General features: G+C 28.8%; 3 protein-coding genes across 5 annotated transcripts; 2 read left to right on the plus strand and 1 right to left on the minus strand.

The window, feature by feature from the left end:
- Nucleotides 1-69: 69 nt before the first annotated feature.
- Nucleotides 70-3,463, plus strand: LOC126875166 (rab5 GDP/GTP exchange factor). Its single transcript, XM_050637893.1, has 9 exons — nucleotides 70-376; nucleotides 793-908; nucleotides 1,083-1,340; nucleotides 1,429-1,558; nucleotides 1,629-1,726; nucleotides 1,840-2,096; nucleotides 2,244-2,375; nucleotides 2,461-2,706; nucleotides 2,777-3,463. The coding sequence occupies exons 1-9, from the start codon at nucleotides 207-209 to the stop codon at nucleotides 3,167-3,169; spliced, it is 1,800 nt and encodes a 599-aa protein (XP_050493850.1). The 5' UTR covers nucleotides 70-206; the 3' UTR covers nucleotides 3,170-3,463.
- Nucleotides 3,464-3,600: 137 nt separating this feature from the next.
- LOC126875185 (NADH dehydrogenase (ubiquinone) complex I, assembly factor 6) lies at nucleotides 3,601-5,700 on the minus strand. 3 transcript variants are annotated; one of them, XM_050637949.1, is made up of 5 exons: nucleotides 5,394-5,700; nucleotides 4,977-5,112; nucleotides 4,474-4,696; nucleotides 3,992-4,387; nucleotides 3,601-3,871 (listed from the first exon to the last, which is right to left on the minus strand). In XM_050637949.1, the coding sequence occupies exons 2-5, from the start codon at nucleotides 5,102-5,104 to the stop codon at nucleotides 3,692-3,694; spliced, it is 927 nt and encodes a 308-aa protein (XP_050493906.1). In that variant the 5' UTR covers nucleotides 5,105-5,112; nucleotides 5,394-5,700; the 3' UTR covers nucleotides 3,601-3,691. The 3 variants fall into 3 exon arrangements, with proteins under 3 accessions (XP_050493906.1, XP_050493904.1, XP_050493905.1); XM_050637947.1 differs by having other exon boundaries at nucleotides 5,390-5,700; XM_050637948.1 differs by having other exon boundaries at nucleotides 5,641-5,685.
- Nucleotides 5,701-6,318: 618 nt separating this feature from the next.
- Nucleotides 6,319-15,784, plus strand: LOC126875160 (low-density lipoprotein receptor-related protein 6). The gene is made up of 10 exons (XM_050637885.1): nucleotides 6,319-6,907; nucleotides 7,332-8,357; nucleotides 8,438-9,368; nucleotides 9,464-9,748; nucleotides 9,846-10,126; nucleotides 10,309-10,560; nucleotides 11,596-12,451; nucleotides 13,155-13,390; nucleotides 13,470-13,982; nucleotides 14,207-15,784. The coding sequence occupies exons 1-10, from the start codon at nucleotides 6,841-6,843 to the stop codon at nucleotides 14,578-14,580; spliced, it is 4,821 nt and encodes a 1,606-aa protein (XP_050493842.1). The 5' UTR covers nucleotides 6,319-6,840; the 3' UTR covers nucleotides 14,581-15,784.
- The last annotated feature ends 15 nt before the right edge of the window (nucleotides 15,785-15,799 follow it).

The following is a 15,799-nucleotide window of genomic DNA, read 5'->3' on the forward strand; positions in this document are numbered from 1 at the left end:
GTGATACAGTATGCATATATATATGTATACACATACTTTTCAGAAAGGTTTACGCATGCGTTTTCACGTTTGTCATATGTCCAAATTTTTAACTATGTATGTATAACTTGATGCCGCGTCAAAGATAGAAATAACTGAGTTGTACAAGTAAAATGTGAATTATACAGAAAGAAGAATTGTAAAAATATCCAAGAAGTTTTGTTAAAATGTACTCTATAAAAACACCCACTTTAAGAATCGATGAAGCTGATCTTAAATGTAAAAATGGTTGTGGATTTTATGGAAATGCCGAATGGGAAGGTTATTGTAGCAAATGTTATCGAGAGTATTTACAAAAACAAAGATCAGAAACAGAATGTAATGTTTGCGGACAGAGGTACGATTTATACGTTTATTGATCAATTTATATTAGGCCAATTTATATTATACCAAATTTTTTTTTTATTTTTAAAGCCATATGTCTATATGTAAATGTAAAAATTTTAGAAATGTTATTTTTTTATATTGTAAACTTTGCGATAACAATTACATTGCATTAAAATGATAATTAACATGGAATTAGGTTTCAATTGACACTAAATATGTTTATAATGCATGTATTTATACATGAAAAACAATTAGAAATTGTACTATTTAGATTTCATTCTTTTGTGCATCAAATTTTTTGTGCTTTAATATAATGTTATATTTATTTTCATGTAAATGTTAATAATCTACTTATTAATTATTTCTTAAAATATATGGATTTGTATATTTTTTATATTTATTGCTACAATCTGATTAATGTTTCAGTGCCTCTTCTAACAAGAATGCAATTAGTGCACATCAAAAATATGAGGAAAAGAAAGTACAACAAGAGAAAAAGTATAAGTTATTAAATATATCTTTTCGTAAACCAGTTGCAAAAGGTACATTTGTCCTATAGTATATTTAACTTTGTATTTGATTTTTGTAAAACATTTACTCAATATATATTAAAAAAAATTTAATTGTTATTTTATGTATACTTTCTTTTATCAGATTTTTTGTAAATGTTATTTACATTACTTACATCATTCTGAATGTTTTGATTTTTACTAAAGTACAGGGGTACCAAGAATTACTTCATGAATTAACAAAAGATAATCCTGATCTTGAAAAAGTAAAAGCTGACAACCGCGACCTAATAGGTATAATTGCTAAAACACCGGTAGAAAAAGATGTTAGAAAGTGTATGCACTCATTTATAATTGAGATACTGCAGAATAAAGATGTGAAGAGAATAGAGGAACTTTCAGAGATTACACAAACTTTTTATCAAGTATTTGCTAAACGTTTAGAAAATAGTGTTAAATATGCAGGTATTGAAAAAATAGATTTATATTAAAATGATCTAGACATTAACAAATTAGTGTCTTAAACACGAACATTTTTAATTTACTATTTCAGATATATCGCCAGAAGTTAAAGAAAAATTATTAGATTATGTAGAAAGATATGCAATGACTTTGCTCTACAGAATTCTGTTTTGTCCACCTTTTACAAACGACGAAGAAAAAGATTTGGCAATACAGAAGAGGTTCGCCTTATTCATAAATCAAATTAATAACATTTCAGATAAAATAGAATGACAATTATGATAATTACAGAATTCGGCAATTGAACTGGGTTAGTGGAAAAAATTTGGAATGTCGAATACATGAAACCAGTTCTGAAGTTAGAGAACTTGTTTATACTTCCATAACTGGTTTGTTATTAAAAAAGTTTTAATCAGTTATGTTAATTTCCAACATTTCCAATTATTGAATGTGTTAGATTTATTCACCAATTATTTGATAATAGCTTCCTAATTTGTTGTAGATTTATTAAATATGGATTCCGCAAAAGCTCCACAAGAAAAGCTTTCTTGCGTTATTTATTGTTGTCGAAATATATTTGTAATGTTACAACAATCTGTTGGTGGGCCTGCATCTGCAGATGAATTCCTTCCTGCCTTAATTTTCATTGTTCTAAAAGCTAATCCTGCTCGTCTTAAAAGTAACATCAATTTCATTACTAGGTTCTGTAATGCAAGCAGGTTAATGACAGGGGAAGGTGGATATTACTTCACAAATCTGGTAACATTTATTTTAATATTTATCAAGAATGTTACTACTATCTTATAATGAAACAATCAATGAATAAAAACAATTAGCTTTCCTTATATGACATTTAAGGTAATGAAATAACAACAACAACTATAATAATAATAATAATAATTTCAGTGTTGTGCTGTATCTTTTATTGAAAATTTGACAGCTGAATCATTAAATATGGACGAAAAAGATTTTAATGCTTATATGTCCGGAGAACGTGTACCTGCTAATACATGGGAATCTGCTTTAATGATATGTGAAGTACATACTACATTATTCTTTAATGATATTAAATTACTAATTAGTATAATAACTTTTAGTATAATTTATTTTCATGTATGTGCAGAGTCTGCACTTAATGTGCGAAGATATAACCCTCCTTGATGAAATGAAAGCCAAAACTGCAGAAATAATGACTGAAGCATTAAACTTAAAAGAAAAGATGTTACAATTTCAGGATGAAATGAAGTCAGAAGTGAACACGGTTTTAGACAGAACTCCATTGTTAATTACACATAGCCAAAGATTGCCTACTAATTTAGATTGCGAAGATATTGAAAGTTATCAGTTACCACCTCCAATTATTCCACAAGTAAGAAATCTTTTTAATTAACAAATTTTTAATTAAAAAATTCATTATAAATAGTTACTGGTAACAACAGGTCTGCCCTGCCACAATTAATAATTCCACACCACAAAACGACGTGAGAACTTCTTTAATAGAAGATTGTATTACACCATCTCCCACTTTTGATTTTCCTTCTTTCATTGGTGATGACAGTTTCGATGTAAGCAAAGCAGAGGATGAAACGAGTCTTATAAGTTTGGATACACAAAGTGATTTTGACACACAACAGGACAAATCTACAAATGAACTACTAGCATCTACCCATTTGAATTTACCATGTTCTACAGAATCAGAACAAGAAGATTATCACGGTTTCACTGTTCAAGGTTCAAATATACCTACAATACCTTGTAGTACTGGTGACTTATCTTTGAATACTACAGAAATGGAATGTGAAAATTATACAAGTTATTTTCATAATGTATAAAACAGATATATTTTAGTTGAAGTTTTAGAAACTGTTGCTTAATTATTATAAATAGATTATGCAATATTACACAGTCCAATACAAATTTTTATTTTGCGTTATCCTTCAGATGGTTTTTACAATCGGAATTACTTTATTACTCTCAGTTTTAAAAAAATACGAGTTCCCATAAAAGCACATAACGTTGAGCAAAAATGAATAGAATACACACAAACACACACAATGTAAATTACTTAATTATTTTAATCCTACAGATTTGTTCTAATAAAATATGGAGAAAAGTTTTTATCAAAAGGTTTGTCGATTAATTTTCTCATTACTCCTATATATTCTATATAAACTTAATAATTAAAACGTATATTACAAAAGTAAACTGTTAAAATTAATAACGTGTTGAAATTCTCTTATTCTTATAAGGTACTAAAATAATATTTAGTTTAACTGTATTATGATATAATTATTATTTCAAATATTCTACAATACTTTAACCAAAAGATAATCTTAACTAAAAGTATGTCAAATTTAATACATAAAACTTCTCCAATACAAGTATAGAGGAAGTAAATTATCTTTCTTCTGTAGTTTTGCATTAAAGACATCAAAGTCTGCTTTTCTTAATTTATTTAAATACTTTTGCAAACAAATTATTGGTAAAAAGATTAAATTTGCTTCTTTTCCCATACTATGTTTAAGAGAAATTGTCTAAAAATAAGAAAACTTTTATAGTATATTAAAATATAAAAGATCAAATGTAATCCGTTCCTTTTTTTCATTCTCTACTTTATCCATTCCATTTTAATTCTGCACTTGATATGTACTTACAGCATCCAGATGTAATTTTCCATAGGAAGCTACATCATATATTACATCTTGAAGATTTTTACTGGATTGGCCCTGTAATACAGCTTCTGTAGAAACACTGTGTTTCATTAAAATATCTTGTGGTAACATATTCACTCTTTTACTGGCATTATAAGGAATCGATCGAAGTAAGTTGACAATGCCATGTGCCTTCCCTAAATGACTGGCAGCATGATCAGCATTAATATTATTTACACCGTGTGCTTGTAAAAGAAGATAGTAAATGGAAGAACTACTGTATTCCGCATATTTTTCTATTTCACTCATATTATGAAATGAATAATCCCGAAGTTTATCAAGCCTTATATCAATTAAACGTTTGAAATAATGTTTAGAAAGAGAATGTTTCTGTAAAATCTGCAAAGATTGTTCTTACAATTATTATAATTTGTGGGACAATAAATAGTACAGAGAACCAAAGAGATAAGAAAATAAGATCATACTCTATGTAACTCCAACATAACAGGATTTCTTGGAGGATTTCCTTTATATGTATTATTTATTGCATCTGACCAAAATTGTAATCTCATTTCTCCTATTCTATAATCACGCACTTGATCTCTTACTTGAGCTACTTCAACATTAAATGCACGAATTGCAAATGCGGCTGCTTCATTTTTGTTTGATAATAGCAATGTACACAGGAAGTTTTCATAATCATGTTTTCTGAAAGAAATTAACAATGTAAAAAGTAACAATTTATTTAATGACTTTCTATATATATATATCCTTGATTATTTATTAATTGTTTTACAGCTTTGGGAAATTTAATGTTTTCTCAAAGTATAATTGTTAACATTTTCTCATTTATTTAATTGTTCACTTATATAATAACAAATAATGCTAGAAATAATATAACATTTAAAATGAACAGCATGTAAACATCTAAAATAACTATGACTGTCAACTACTATATATATATTCATTATCAGTAACTATAAAATACCTAACCAATTCCGAACAATACGTAGCTGGCGTTTGTTCTGTAGAACTTGAATGCCTTACACAAGTTTGTAACAACACGTTTTGTTTCAAACAATGATTTCTATTTATAATGGATATAATATTGGACATGTTCCACACTAAAAATGCAAATGACTTCAATAAAAGTAATTAAGTGAATAACATGTGAGAATCAGATAAATAATAATTGTTAACTAATATAGTCAAACTTAATATTAATTTAACAACGTATTAAAATATGCTGCCTTTATAATTTATTTAAAATGCACTACATATATATTCGAATCTTTTTTGAACTTCGTTTATAATAGAATTGAATATCAATGTGGTTTTTAAGTAATGATATATCTAATCCATAAATCTTTGTGAAATACAGAAACATAATATGTTGTATACCTACAAACTTATGTATTAATTTAGAAAATAAATGTACTGAGAACATTAATCTCTATAAACACAAATAATTGTTGTATAAATATGTTGTATAAATAATTAGATTAATAATTTTCATTGTTTTTCATTTAAAACCAATGTAAAAATTATGATATATGGAAAATTGTATAATCTGTCGTTATTCTGTAACTTATTGTATATCATATACTACTTAGCCTCTTAATAATTCTATATTCTGTTATCAACAACGTAACTCGAGATCCGCGTGCGCGAGGACATGACCATTTGTACGCTTACTACTACAATCAAAACATCAAATGCGACATCTATGAATCGCTGCTAGAACTAGAGTTAATTATAGGTAAGAACACAGAGGGAGTTTGGTGTCACCGGCCACTATGGTTACGGTCATATACATGTATATATAAATATAATTCATCCTAAAATTTTAGTAGTTTTCTACTTTAATTATATTAATAAAACAGAAGAATTTTGTTCTGTCCGAAACAAGACTGCCAAAGATTATAATCTTGTTAGATAGTGTTGCTAATGATCTTCAATATCGAAGCAACATTAAAACCAAAAAGAAACATTATGTTAATGTTATACATATGCAATATTAAATAATAAGCTATACTTTATAATTTTCGAGTAAAAGATTAAACTAATTGTAAGTTAATATGCACTTAGAAAATGTTGTTATTAAAAGGTTATAAAAATATATACTATATATTAATTTTCAATTGTTTATTTGTTAGAAAAATATTTTTTAAATTTAAGTCGTGCAAAATATCTGCATAAACGTCTTAATGATTTAACAAGAAATAACTACTTTCTTTTTAAATGTTATGAGTAGGAAAATATTTCTATTTGCATTTAATATATAGTATAGTAAAATTTGACATACTCAGTTTTCGTGATGTCAAGTTCAGTTAAGCTTCATTGTCAATTGAAAATTGTAAATGCAAGGGATAGTAATGATTGGTTACGGCCGTTACGGGAACCGCTGGCTCCTAAGGAAGCGTCTGCTTAGTTAACAGTTTATACGAGCGGCAGAGAATAAGTTAGTGTTTATCTTGAGTTAAAGACAACGTAAATCTGATTCAACAGATGAAAATTGTATAAATTGTATAAGGAGCGGATCGATCGTTCGTCATGAATAGAAATTGACATACGACGCCGAAGGTGCTCCTCGTAATGTCCATAATTTAACCCCTTAACGTACAAATTTTCTTCCGTTTACCGATAGAAAATGAGTAAATCTTTTTATAATCAAAATGAGTGTAATATATTTTTTATAAGATATATATTTTCTTATGAGATATCGTAGCTTGAATCCGTAAAGATCAATGACTAAAATAAGCAATTTGGCAAACGACGGACGTATCGGCTATGCCCGTATATGTCACGGCCGTGTGCTTTAAGTGATTAAAGATCTTTTTACAATTGTTAGAATGGCTATTATCAGTTTAATAATTATTCTGATTGCATGCTTTTTCAAACTTGTCCTCCTCTCTAATGGTAAGTAACATTTAATGTGTTGTTTTCTACATGATTTTAATATAGAGGTTATGTTATAGGTCATCTGTTATTAAACAATTATGCCTAAATATCTTGTTATAGTTTATTTCTTTTATTATAATGTCACTGCATAATATGTTACTAATTGTAAAATATAAAAAATTTAAGGATTATTTAGATTTTATAATAACATAAAGTTAATTTTTTGCTACTACTTTTGGTGTATATTATTTTTTATAATATTTATTATCCAACTTTGTGCAACAATTCTTTTAATCAAATATAACAATATTGCTTAACACTATGACCCATAATATTATTTTTGTCATAAATTTCGGAATTTTATCTTCAATTTTCTACTATCTAAATTTATAATAATAATGCAGAATTTTTTAATTTTAATAATATGAATTATTATTTCTAGGATCGCCAACTCTTCTCTTTGTCACACAAAAAGATATTAGAATGGCCAATGCCTCTCGTACTAATAAAGTAACTACTATTATAAAAGATCTGTCTGAAGGTGCAGCATTAGATTTTTATTTTGAACATGAACTAGTGTGTTGGTCTGATAGTGGTTTAGAAATAATTCAGTGCATTCAAACAAATGGCACCCATACTGGCGAAAAAACAATTGTAGTAAATTCCAGTTTAATTTCTCCTGATGGTTTAGCTTGTGACTGGTACACAGGAAAATTATATTGGACAGATGGAGAAAAAAATAGAATAGAAGTATCCAGTATTGATGGACGTCACAGAAAAGTCCTTTTTTGGACAGAGATTTATCAGCCAAGAGCTATTGCTCTTGTACCGATGAAAAGTATATTATTTTGGACTGATTGGGGTGATGTACCTAAAATAGAAAGAGCTGCAATGAATGGAGATCCATCAACGAGAGAAGTGATAATTTCTGATGATATATTTTGGCCAAACGGTTTAACAGTGGATTATGAAAATGAATTGGTTTATTGGGTAGACGGAAGACTTAAATTTATTGCAGTGATGGATTATTATGGAAAAAATAGAAGAAAAGTCATAGAAAAAGGGTTAGATTATCCGTTTGCAGTGACATTTTTCGATCACAAATTATATTGGACTGATTGGAAAACATGGTGTGTACATTCATACGATGTTCGTCAAACTCAAGCACTTCCTAGAGAATTATTACATGGAGAATATATACCTGGTGACATAGAAGTTTGGGATGTTAGAAGACAACCATATGGGAGTCATCCTTGTGAAAGAAATAATGGAAATTGTTCACATTTGTGTCTTTTAAGTATGACAGAACCTGGATATAGCTGTGCATGTCCTACAGGTGTAAAATTAGTGGATAATTTGACTTGTGCAGAAGGACCAGAAGAATTGTTATTAATAGTTCAAAGAAATGAAATCTGTCGCATTTCTTTAGATTCACCAGATTATACTAATTTTGTATTACCATTAACAGGTATCCCTCAATATCTTTTCCATCGATTAATTTGTTTTTCAAAGAAATTTATATATATTATAATTTTTCAATATACTTAGGAATTAAACATGCGATAGCAATAGACTTTGATCCTGTGCAAGAAATGCTTTACTGGACAGATGAAGAAGCTCGTGCAATTCGTAGAGCTTCACTTGATGGTTCCAATCAAGAAAATATTATAATAACAGAAGTGGAAAATCCTGATGGAATAGCTGTTGATTGGTTAGCACGGAATCTTTATTGGACTGACACGGGAACAGATCGAATTGAAGTAGCCCGGTTAAATGGTACAAGTAGAAAAGTATTAATAAATGAAGATTTAATCGAACCCAGAGCAATTGCTTTAGCTCCAGAATTAGGATGGATGTTTTGGACAGATTGGAATGAAAAACGTCCAAAAATAGAGCGAAGTAATCTGGATGGTACAGAACGTATTCTTTTAGTAAATAAAGATATTGTTTGGCCAAATGGAATTGCTCTAGATCTTGCACGATGGAAAATATATTGGTGCGATGCAAAAACAGATAAGATTGAAGTGTGTAACATGGATGGTACAGATAGAAGAGAAGTAATTACAGATAATCTTCCACACCTTTTTGGTTTAAGTTTATTAGGAGATTATCTATATTGGACTGACTGGCAAAGACGAAGTGTGGATAGAGCACATAAACTCACAGGTGGTGAAAGAGAAGTTATTGTTGATCAAGTTCCAAATGTCATGGGTTTAAAAGCAGTGCATTTAGGAAAAGTTAATGGTACAAATCCTTGTGTGAAAAGTAATGGTGGTTGTAGTCATTTGTGTTTAAATCGACCAGGAAATAAGTATGTGTGCGCATGTCAAATTGGATATGAGTTAACTAAAGATAAAAAAACTTGTTTTGTGCCAGATGCATTTATGTTATTTGCTAGGAAAGAAAATATTGGCAGAATTAGCATCGAAAATGCAAATAATGATAATATTATTCCATTAACTGGAGTTAAAGATGCAAGGTAAAGCTTATGCTTATAAACAAAAAGTTTTATGATCTGTTTATATTAAAATTTTTTTATAAAAACCCAAAGACTGTCATTCTATTTTTTTTTAGCGCCTTGGACTTTAATATAGCAGACAATCGTATTTATTGGACAGATGTTAAATTAAAAACAATTACAAGAGCTTTCATAAATGGATCTGATATAGAAAGAGTCGTTGATCTTGGTTTAGAAACACCTGAAGGTTTAGCAATTGATTGGATTGGTCATAATTTATACTGGAGTGATACAGGAACACGAAGAATAGAAATGGTTCGATTAGAAGGTTGTAGTAGAAAAGTCCTCATTTGGAGTAACATTTTTGAACCTAGATGTTTAGCTCTTGATCCTAGCAGAGGGTAATTATAGTGACAATTTCACATGTGTTTATAAAAGCGTTTGTGAAATAAATATTTCCTGTATAATTAAGTTTTTAACACCATGATGGTTTTCTAGCCATATATATTGGACAGAATGGGGAAATTCTGGAAGTATAGAAAGATCATATTTAGATGGCATGCATCGTGAAATAATACTTTCCAATATTGGAAAAGCAAACGGTCTAACAATTGACCATTCAGCACGAAAATTATATTGGGCAGATTTATATACTCCAGCTATTGATAGCTTTGATCTGCTTACAAGAAAAAGAGTAGCAATTATAACAGAAAATATTGTATATCCATTTAGTATTACTCAGTATCAAGATTACATTTACTGGACAGATTGGAATACAGGTAAAAAAGTACATAAAATTATCAACTATGTTACTATTACATTACTATTTTTACTATTAGTTACTATTACATATGCGTCACGTTATTATTTGCAACAAATTTCGATTTTTATTTCAATAGATATTTTCCGAAATTTATAGATATTTTGTACAAAGTTTGATGTTAATTCATTTAATTAATAGGTGACATAGAGAAAGCTAATAAGACTACTGGATTAAGCAGAGTGAAGATACATAATAAGTTAGAATCTGTAACAGATTTATTGGTTTTCCATGCTTCTAGACAAGCAGGATGGAATCCCTGTGCATTAAAAAATGGCAACTGCACTCATCTTTGTATCGCTTTACCCGGAGATAATGAAAGCATATCAAATTCTTTCAAATGTGGGTGTCCTACTCATTACAATTTATCAGAGGATAATAAAACTTGCATTGGTCAGTATATTTAAATTAAAAAAATTTGATTTATAATTTCCCTAAAATCTTTAATCATACCAGACTATTTTAATTTTCTCGATTACGTTCAATATTAAATGCAGTAGATGTGATAAAAAAAAGAAAAAAATGTATTTCAATTAGATGTGGAGATTTCGTCAAATTCTATGATTTAAGATATAATTTACTCTTGTAATAAAAATATGAGTTACGAAACAAACAGTATTAGATAAAATAATACAACATCTTGAATTGTTTAAATATATTTAATATTTATTCTGTAATATTTCTTCATTAATTGTAAAATGATATAATAATGTTCTGCACGGAAATTGCGCATATAAGTTTACACAATATACACAGCATGTCTAAATTTAAATAATAGAAATGGATAAATATTTTTAAAAATATAGTAGATACAGGTGAGATCTCTAAATGAAAATTGTAGGATATCTAGAAGTCAAATAATACTGAAATACCTATACTTAAATACCAATACTGAATATACTATATAATACTGAATACTTATTCTATTTTGCGATGATTTTGAAAATACTATGGAAATTTTAAAACAATTGTGATGTACAGAGTTCGTTCGATCAATACTCTGACCGTGTACATTCGATAATATATCAACTTTAAAAGTTTATATCTTGATGCACTAAAAAATATAGGTTCCCATTTGAAAATTGAAAAGTAGCCTTTCTCTTCCTTTCCTTTTTTTCTCTTTTTTGCTTTTTCTTTCTTCCTATTTTCCCTTTTTCCTTTTTGGTCAAAGTTATCACAAGGTCAAATAAATATCAGCATAATCTGTACTCCTTGATACCTTACAAGTTCCTTTTTTACTTAATACTACCTTCAAAAGTAACAAAGACACACATATAAGATATCACATTCAATTGGTTAAATTAACGATGTAAATATATAAATATAAAATTATTAACTTAATTAATTCTCTGTTATTGATATACTATATCATAATATATGCGCGATGTATATTAATTTAAATCTAATAACTTATTCTTTCTGTTACAGCACCAAAAAACTTTATGATGTATAGTTTACGCAATGCAATGTTTCGCTTTCTTCCTGATACAAATGATTGTCCAGATGTAGTTCTCCGAATACAAGGTTTGAAGCATGTACGATCTATAGAATTTGATCCTATAACTCAACACATTTATTGGATAGATGGACGAACTTTATCTATTAGGAGAACTTTGGAAAATAAAACACATTCCAGTATAATGATTTCTGGAAATTCTGGACATCCAGTGGATCTTGCTTTAGATTCACTGGGAAGGTTACTATTCTGGTCATGTGCCACAAATGATGCGATCAATGTTACAAAACTTGACAATGGTTCCGCTCTAGGTGTTGTAGTCAAAGGTGATGGTGAGAAACCAAGAAATATTGCAATACATTCAGAAAAAAGATTACTTTTTTGGACAGATATTGGAAGAAAAATGAGAGTAATGCGCAGTAAAATGGATGGAAAAGAGAGAATTGTAGTAGCGACTGATCTAGAACAACCAACAAGTATTGCAGTAGATGCAATTTCAAGCATTGTATATTGGGCACATGGAAATCAGATTGAATGTGCAGATTTTGATGGGAACAATAGAAGAATTCTGGTTTCTCCCGTTGGACAAGGTTCAACTGTTTATTTGTCTATCTTTTTTGATTTTATTTATTGGTTTGATAAGGAAACATCAAGTTTAGAGCGTATTAATAAATCTGGAAATGGAAGAAAAACAATCATGAATAAAGTACTTACAGATTTAATTGCGATAAATACTCCACAAGATGATGTAATGAAAACACATATTTGTAGTCCTTTTCGGGAATATGGAGGATGCTCACATTTTTGTATAGGAATCACTTCTTCTAGGTACATTTTTAATTTCTCTTGATCAGCAAATAAAATATAAATACCATATGAAGAATGTACGGGGAAAAGCGGGAATGTCGATTTTAACGAATTTTAACTAGTTTAATATTTTTTCGTATTGCTGCTCTTTATCATTGGCTATTGCGAATTAAAATTTTTTTAGTTTTACGGTAGTTATAAAAAATTGAGGTATATCACGAAAATTAAATACTTCTTATCTTTTAGAGTTTAATGTGTTACATATTACTTAAAATTATAAATAAAAGTTGCAAATGATGCAGAATAAAGTGATATTTTTTTCTTTTTTTATGTATGATGAAATACGAAGTTGTGACATATATTGAAAAACAAAATTTTGTTATCTGAAAAATGCTAAAACTATACATTCCCACTTTTTCCTATGGACTCTTCATATAGGATAATTCTTTCACTAGAGGGGAAGTCTCTTTCGAAAGAAGGAGGTGCCACATATGTATGCCTGCATATGTAGAAACTGAAAACAAATGTATGGATATAAGAATGATCTCAAAATGGTTCATATAAACAGTCATAACGGTAGCCGATAGTATTAGGCATTATTATCCTTTATATAGCAATAATGTCCGATCGGACGAATTAGCGACTTCTCTTTTTAAAATTTCTAGCAAGAGAATCATTGCATAGAAAATTTTATATTAAAGTATATAAAAGACATTATTTTCAGATGTTCTTGTCCAAAATCTTTGGTTTTATCTGAAGATGAAAAAACTTGTAGAGCTGCGCCAGCCTGTGGAACGGATCATTTTACTTGTGCTGCACCTAGTTCTGCAGTAACAAAAGATTGTATACCTGCTACATGGAAATGCGATGGCCAAACCGACTGTCCCGATGGAAGTGATGAATTAGGTTGTCCAGCTTGTAGTCGTGAACAATTTAAATGTCAAAGTGGCCATTGCATTGGTAAGAATATTGAACTATCAAATCATTCAAATTACGAATTAAATATAGTGAAATTGTGAATTATTATTAAAATTGTTAGACATGTCCTGGGTGTGCGATGGAACAGCTCAATGCCATGATGGCCTAGACGAAGCTCATTGTTGCCGTCCAGGTCAATTTCAGTGTATTGGAAGTGGTGTTTGTATTTCTGGTTCAGCGCTTTGTGATGGTTGGGACGACTGTGCCGACGGAAGCGATGAACTTGCATCTGCATGTACACCTGCAAACAATCCTCGACAAGAAAATAATTCATTAGAATCTGGAAAAATCACTTATGTTATTATTGTACCTATTGGACTGATTGCAACAATTGCTACAATTGCTTTTGGATTTTATTATTGTAGAAGAAAATTCATAAACAATGAAGAATTGCCTGATATTTTACATGATTCAGCTGGAGATCCATTATCACCCAAACCAGTAAGATTAGCAAAACCAATGTTCGCGCAAAAAAATTGTAGGAAAGATTTGAAAATTGGAATGGAAACTGTAAGAATGTCAATGTTAAATGGAAGCAGTATAGGATCAAGTTACGACCGCAGCCATATAACCGGTAACCTGTTAATTTACAAACTAATATATCATAATTAAATTATTAAATCATAAATCAATCATTGTAAGTAAAGTAGTACAAATGATTTGTTATAATAATATATAGAACAATTGGTTTTGTAGACATTTTGCCATCTTGTAGAAATTTAGATTAGAAAATGTATTATGATGAATAATATTATCCGTTATTATGATTATAATAATAAATATATATTCTGCTTTAAGGAGCTTCCAGTTCAACTCGAGGTAGTTCCACAGGAGGTTACCCACAAGAAACATTGAATCCTCCTCCGAGTCCAGCAACAACAGCCAATTCTACTAGATGCTCAAGCAGTAATGCATCTAGGTATAAACCTTATAGGCATTATAGGAGCATAAATCAGCCTCCACCTCCAACTCCTTGCAGTACAGATGTTTGCGACGAATCAGACAGCAATTACCCAGCAAGATATAGATATGAAAGTGAACCCTATCCTCCACCTCCTACTCCAAGATCTGTTTACCAAAGTGATGCTGCAATTAGTTGTCCTCCCTCTCCTAGTTCACGATCTTCTACATATTTTAGTCCACTTCCTCCACCTCCTTCCCCTGTTCCTTGAATATATTAAAAATTGTTTATATTCTATTTTTTAAAAAATGAGATCTTTTGGTAAGTCTTTAGAAATAATTTAAAAATGAAAATTTATTTTATTAAAACGTTTATATTTTATAAGTGGACAAGTAAAAACATTATTCTTAAAATATTCGAAATCAAGGAAAGTAAATGTTAAGCAATTTTTATTTATTTATATTAATAAGTAAAATAATATAAGATAAAAATTTTATCATTTTGTGATTAAATTTCATTCATTAAATTTTACTTGATACCTTTTTTTAGAAGATTTTCGAGGAAAGATATCTTTTTGCAACATTATTAAATTTGTTTGAAGTGTTACTTATATTTGAATAGGTTTTTTTGTTTCTGTAAAAAATTTATACCATCGTGCCTCTTAACTCTGTAACGTATTTGTAAGGAATTTAATCGTAAAATGTAAATATTGTAACAATGTATAAAAGTTGTATATGATTTTTAACATTCGATATCCAAGTTGTTTTGCAAAGAAGTTTTTTTTCTTTAAGTACGTATATATTTATAGTGTATAAGAAGTTAGTTGAGTAACTTTCATATTTACAATCAAGACATATCAAACTCTATATTACAAATTAAAAATAGATAGAACAATTGAAAATTATTTCTAATGAGAATAAAATCAAAATAAGCAATGACATATAATAATTAAATAATCTAAGAACATTTAAAATGTGTATTTATAGAAAAAAACATTTTTTAATTTTTACTGTGAAAATGAAAAGTACTTCTTGCATTTATTTGCATTTTTATGTAACGGCTCTACCGTGAAAGTGAAAATTACTAAATGTGTATTTATATATTTACATTTCTATATAATAGTTAATCAACATATGAAAATTAGTAAGTTACAATTTTTAAATAATGATATAAAGTAATGCTGTTCCTCCAGTTTATAATCGGACTGTGCCATACAACATTTAGGATATTTAGTAAATGAAATTCAAAATTATTGTATATATAAAATGTACAATGTCATGTGGAAATGATTTTTACCTCGCACTGCCATTACACAAGCCTTGAAGAAATACATTCTATTAAATTATTATTCTTGTTTGGCATTAAAGACTGAAATAATTCTTCTATATTTTTTTTACATTTACAACAAAAATATGTATTATCCTATGTATGTAGCATAATTGTATAAAAGAATAAAACTTTTGTTACATATTTTATATGATACTTATTAT

Source organism: Bombus huntii, chromosome 17 (assembly GCF_024542735.1).
Source record: "Bombus huntii isolate Logan2020A chromosome 17, iyBomHunt1.1, whole genome shotgun sequence".
Taxonomy (NCBI): domain Eukaryota; kingdom Metazoa; phylum Arthropoda; class Insecta; order Hymenoptera; family Apidae; genus Bombus; species Bombus huntii.

Excerpts from the sequence above, each read along its gene's own strand:
- LOC126875166 (XM_050637893.1), top strand. The coding sequence starts at position 207 with ATGTACTCTATAAAAACACCCACTTTAAGAATCGATGAAGCTGATCTT. Across the intron at positions 377-792 it reads TGTAATGTTTGCGGACAGAG|TGCCTCTTCTAACAAGAATG; the intron begins GTACGATTTATA and ends TTAATGTTTCAG. Across the intron at positions 909-1,082 it reads TCGTAAACCAGTTGCAAAAG|TACAGGGGTACCAAGAATTA; the intron begins GTACATTTGTCC and ends TTTTTACTAAAG.
- LOC126875185 (XM_050637947.1), bottom strand. The coding sequence starts at position 5,435 with ATGTTCTCAGTACATTTATTTTCTAAATTAATACATAAGTTTGTAG. Across the intron at positions 5,113-5,389 it reads ATTAATACATAAGTTTGTAG|TGTGGAACATGTCCAATATT; the intron begins GTATACAACATA and ends TTGCATTTTTAG. Across the intron at positions 4,697-4,976 it reads TATTGTTCGGAATTGGTTAG|AAAACATGATTATGAAAACT; the intron begins GTATTTTATAGT and ends AATTTCTTTCAG.
- LOC126875160 (XM_050637885.1), top strand. The coding sequence starts at position 6,841 with ATGGCTATTATCAGTTTAATAATTATTCTGATTGCATGCTTTTTCAAA. Across the intron at positions 9,369-9,463 it reads ACTGGAGTTAAAGATGCAAG|CGCCTTGGACTTTAATATAG; the intron begins GTAAAGCTTATG and ends ATTTTTTTTTAG. Across the intron at positions 13,983-14,206 it reads CGACCGCAGCCATATAACCG|GAGCTTCCAGTTCAACTCGA; the intron begins GTAACCTGTTAA and ends TTCTGCTTTAAG.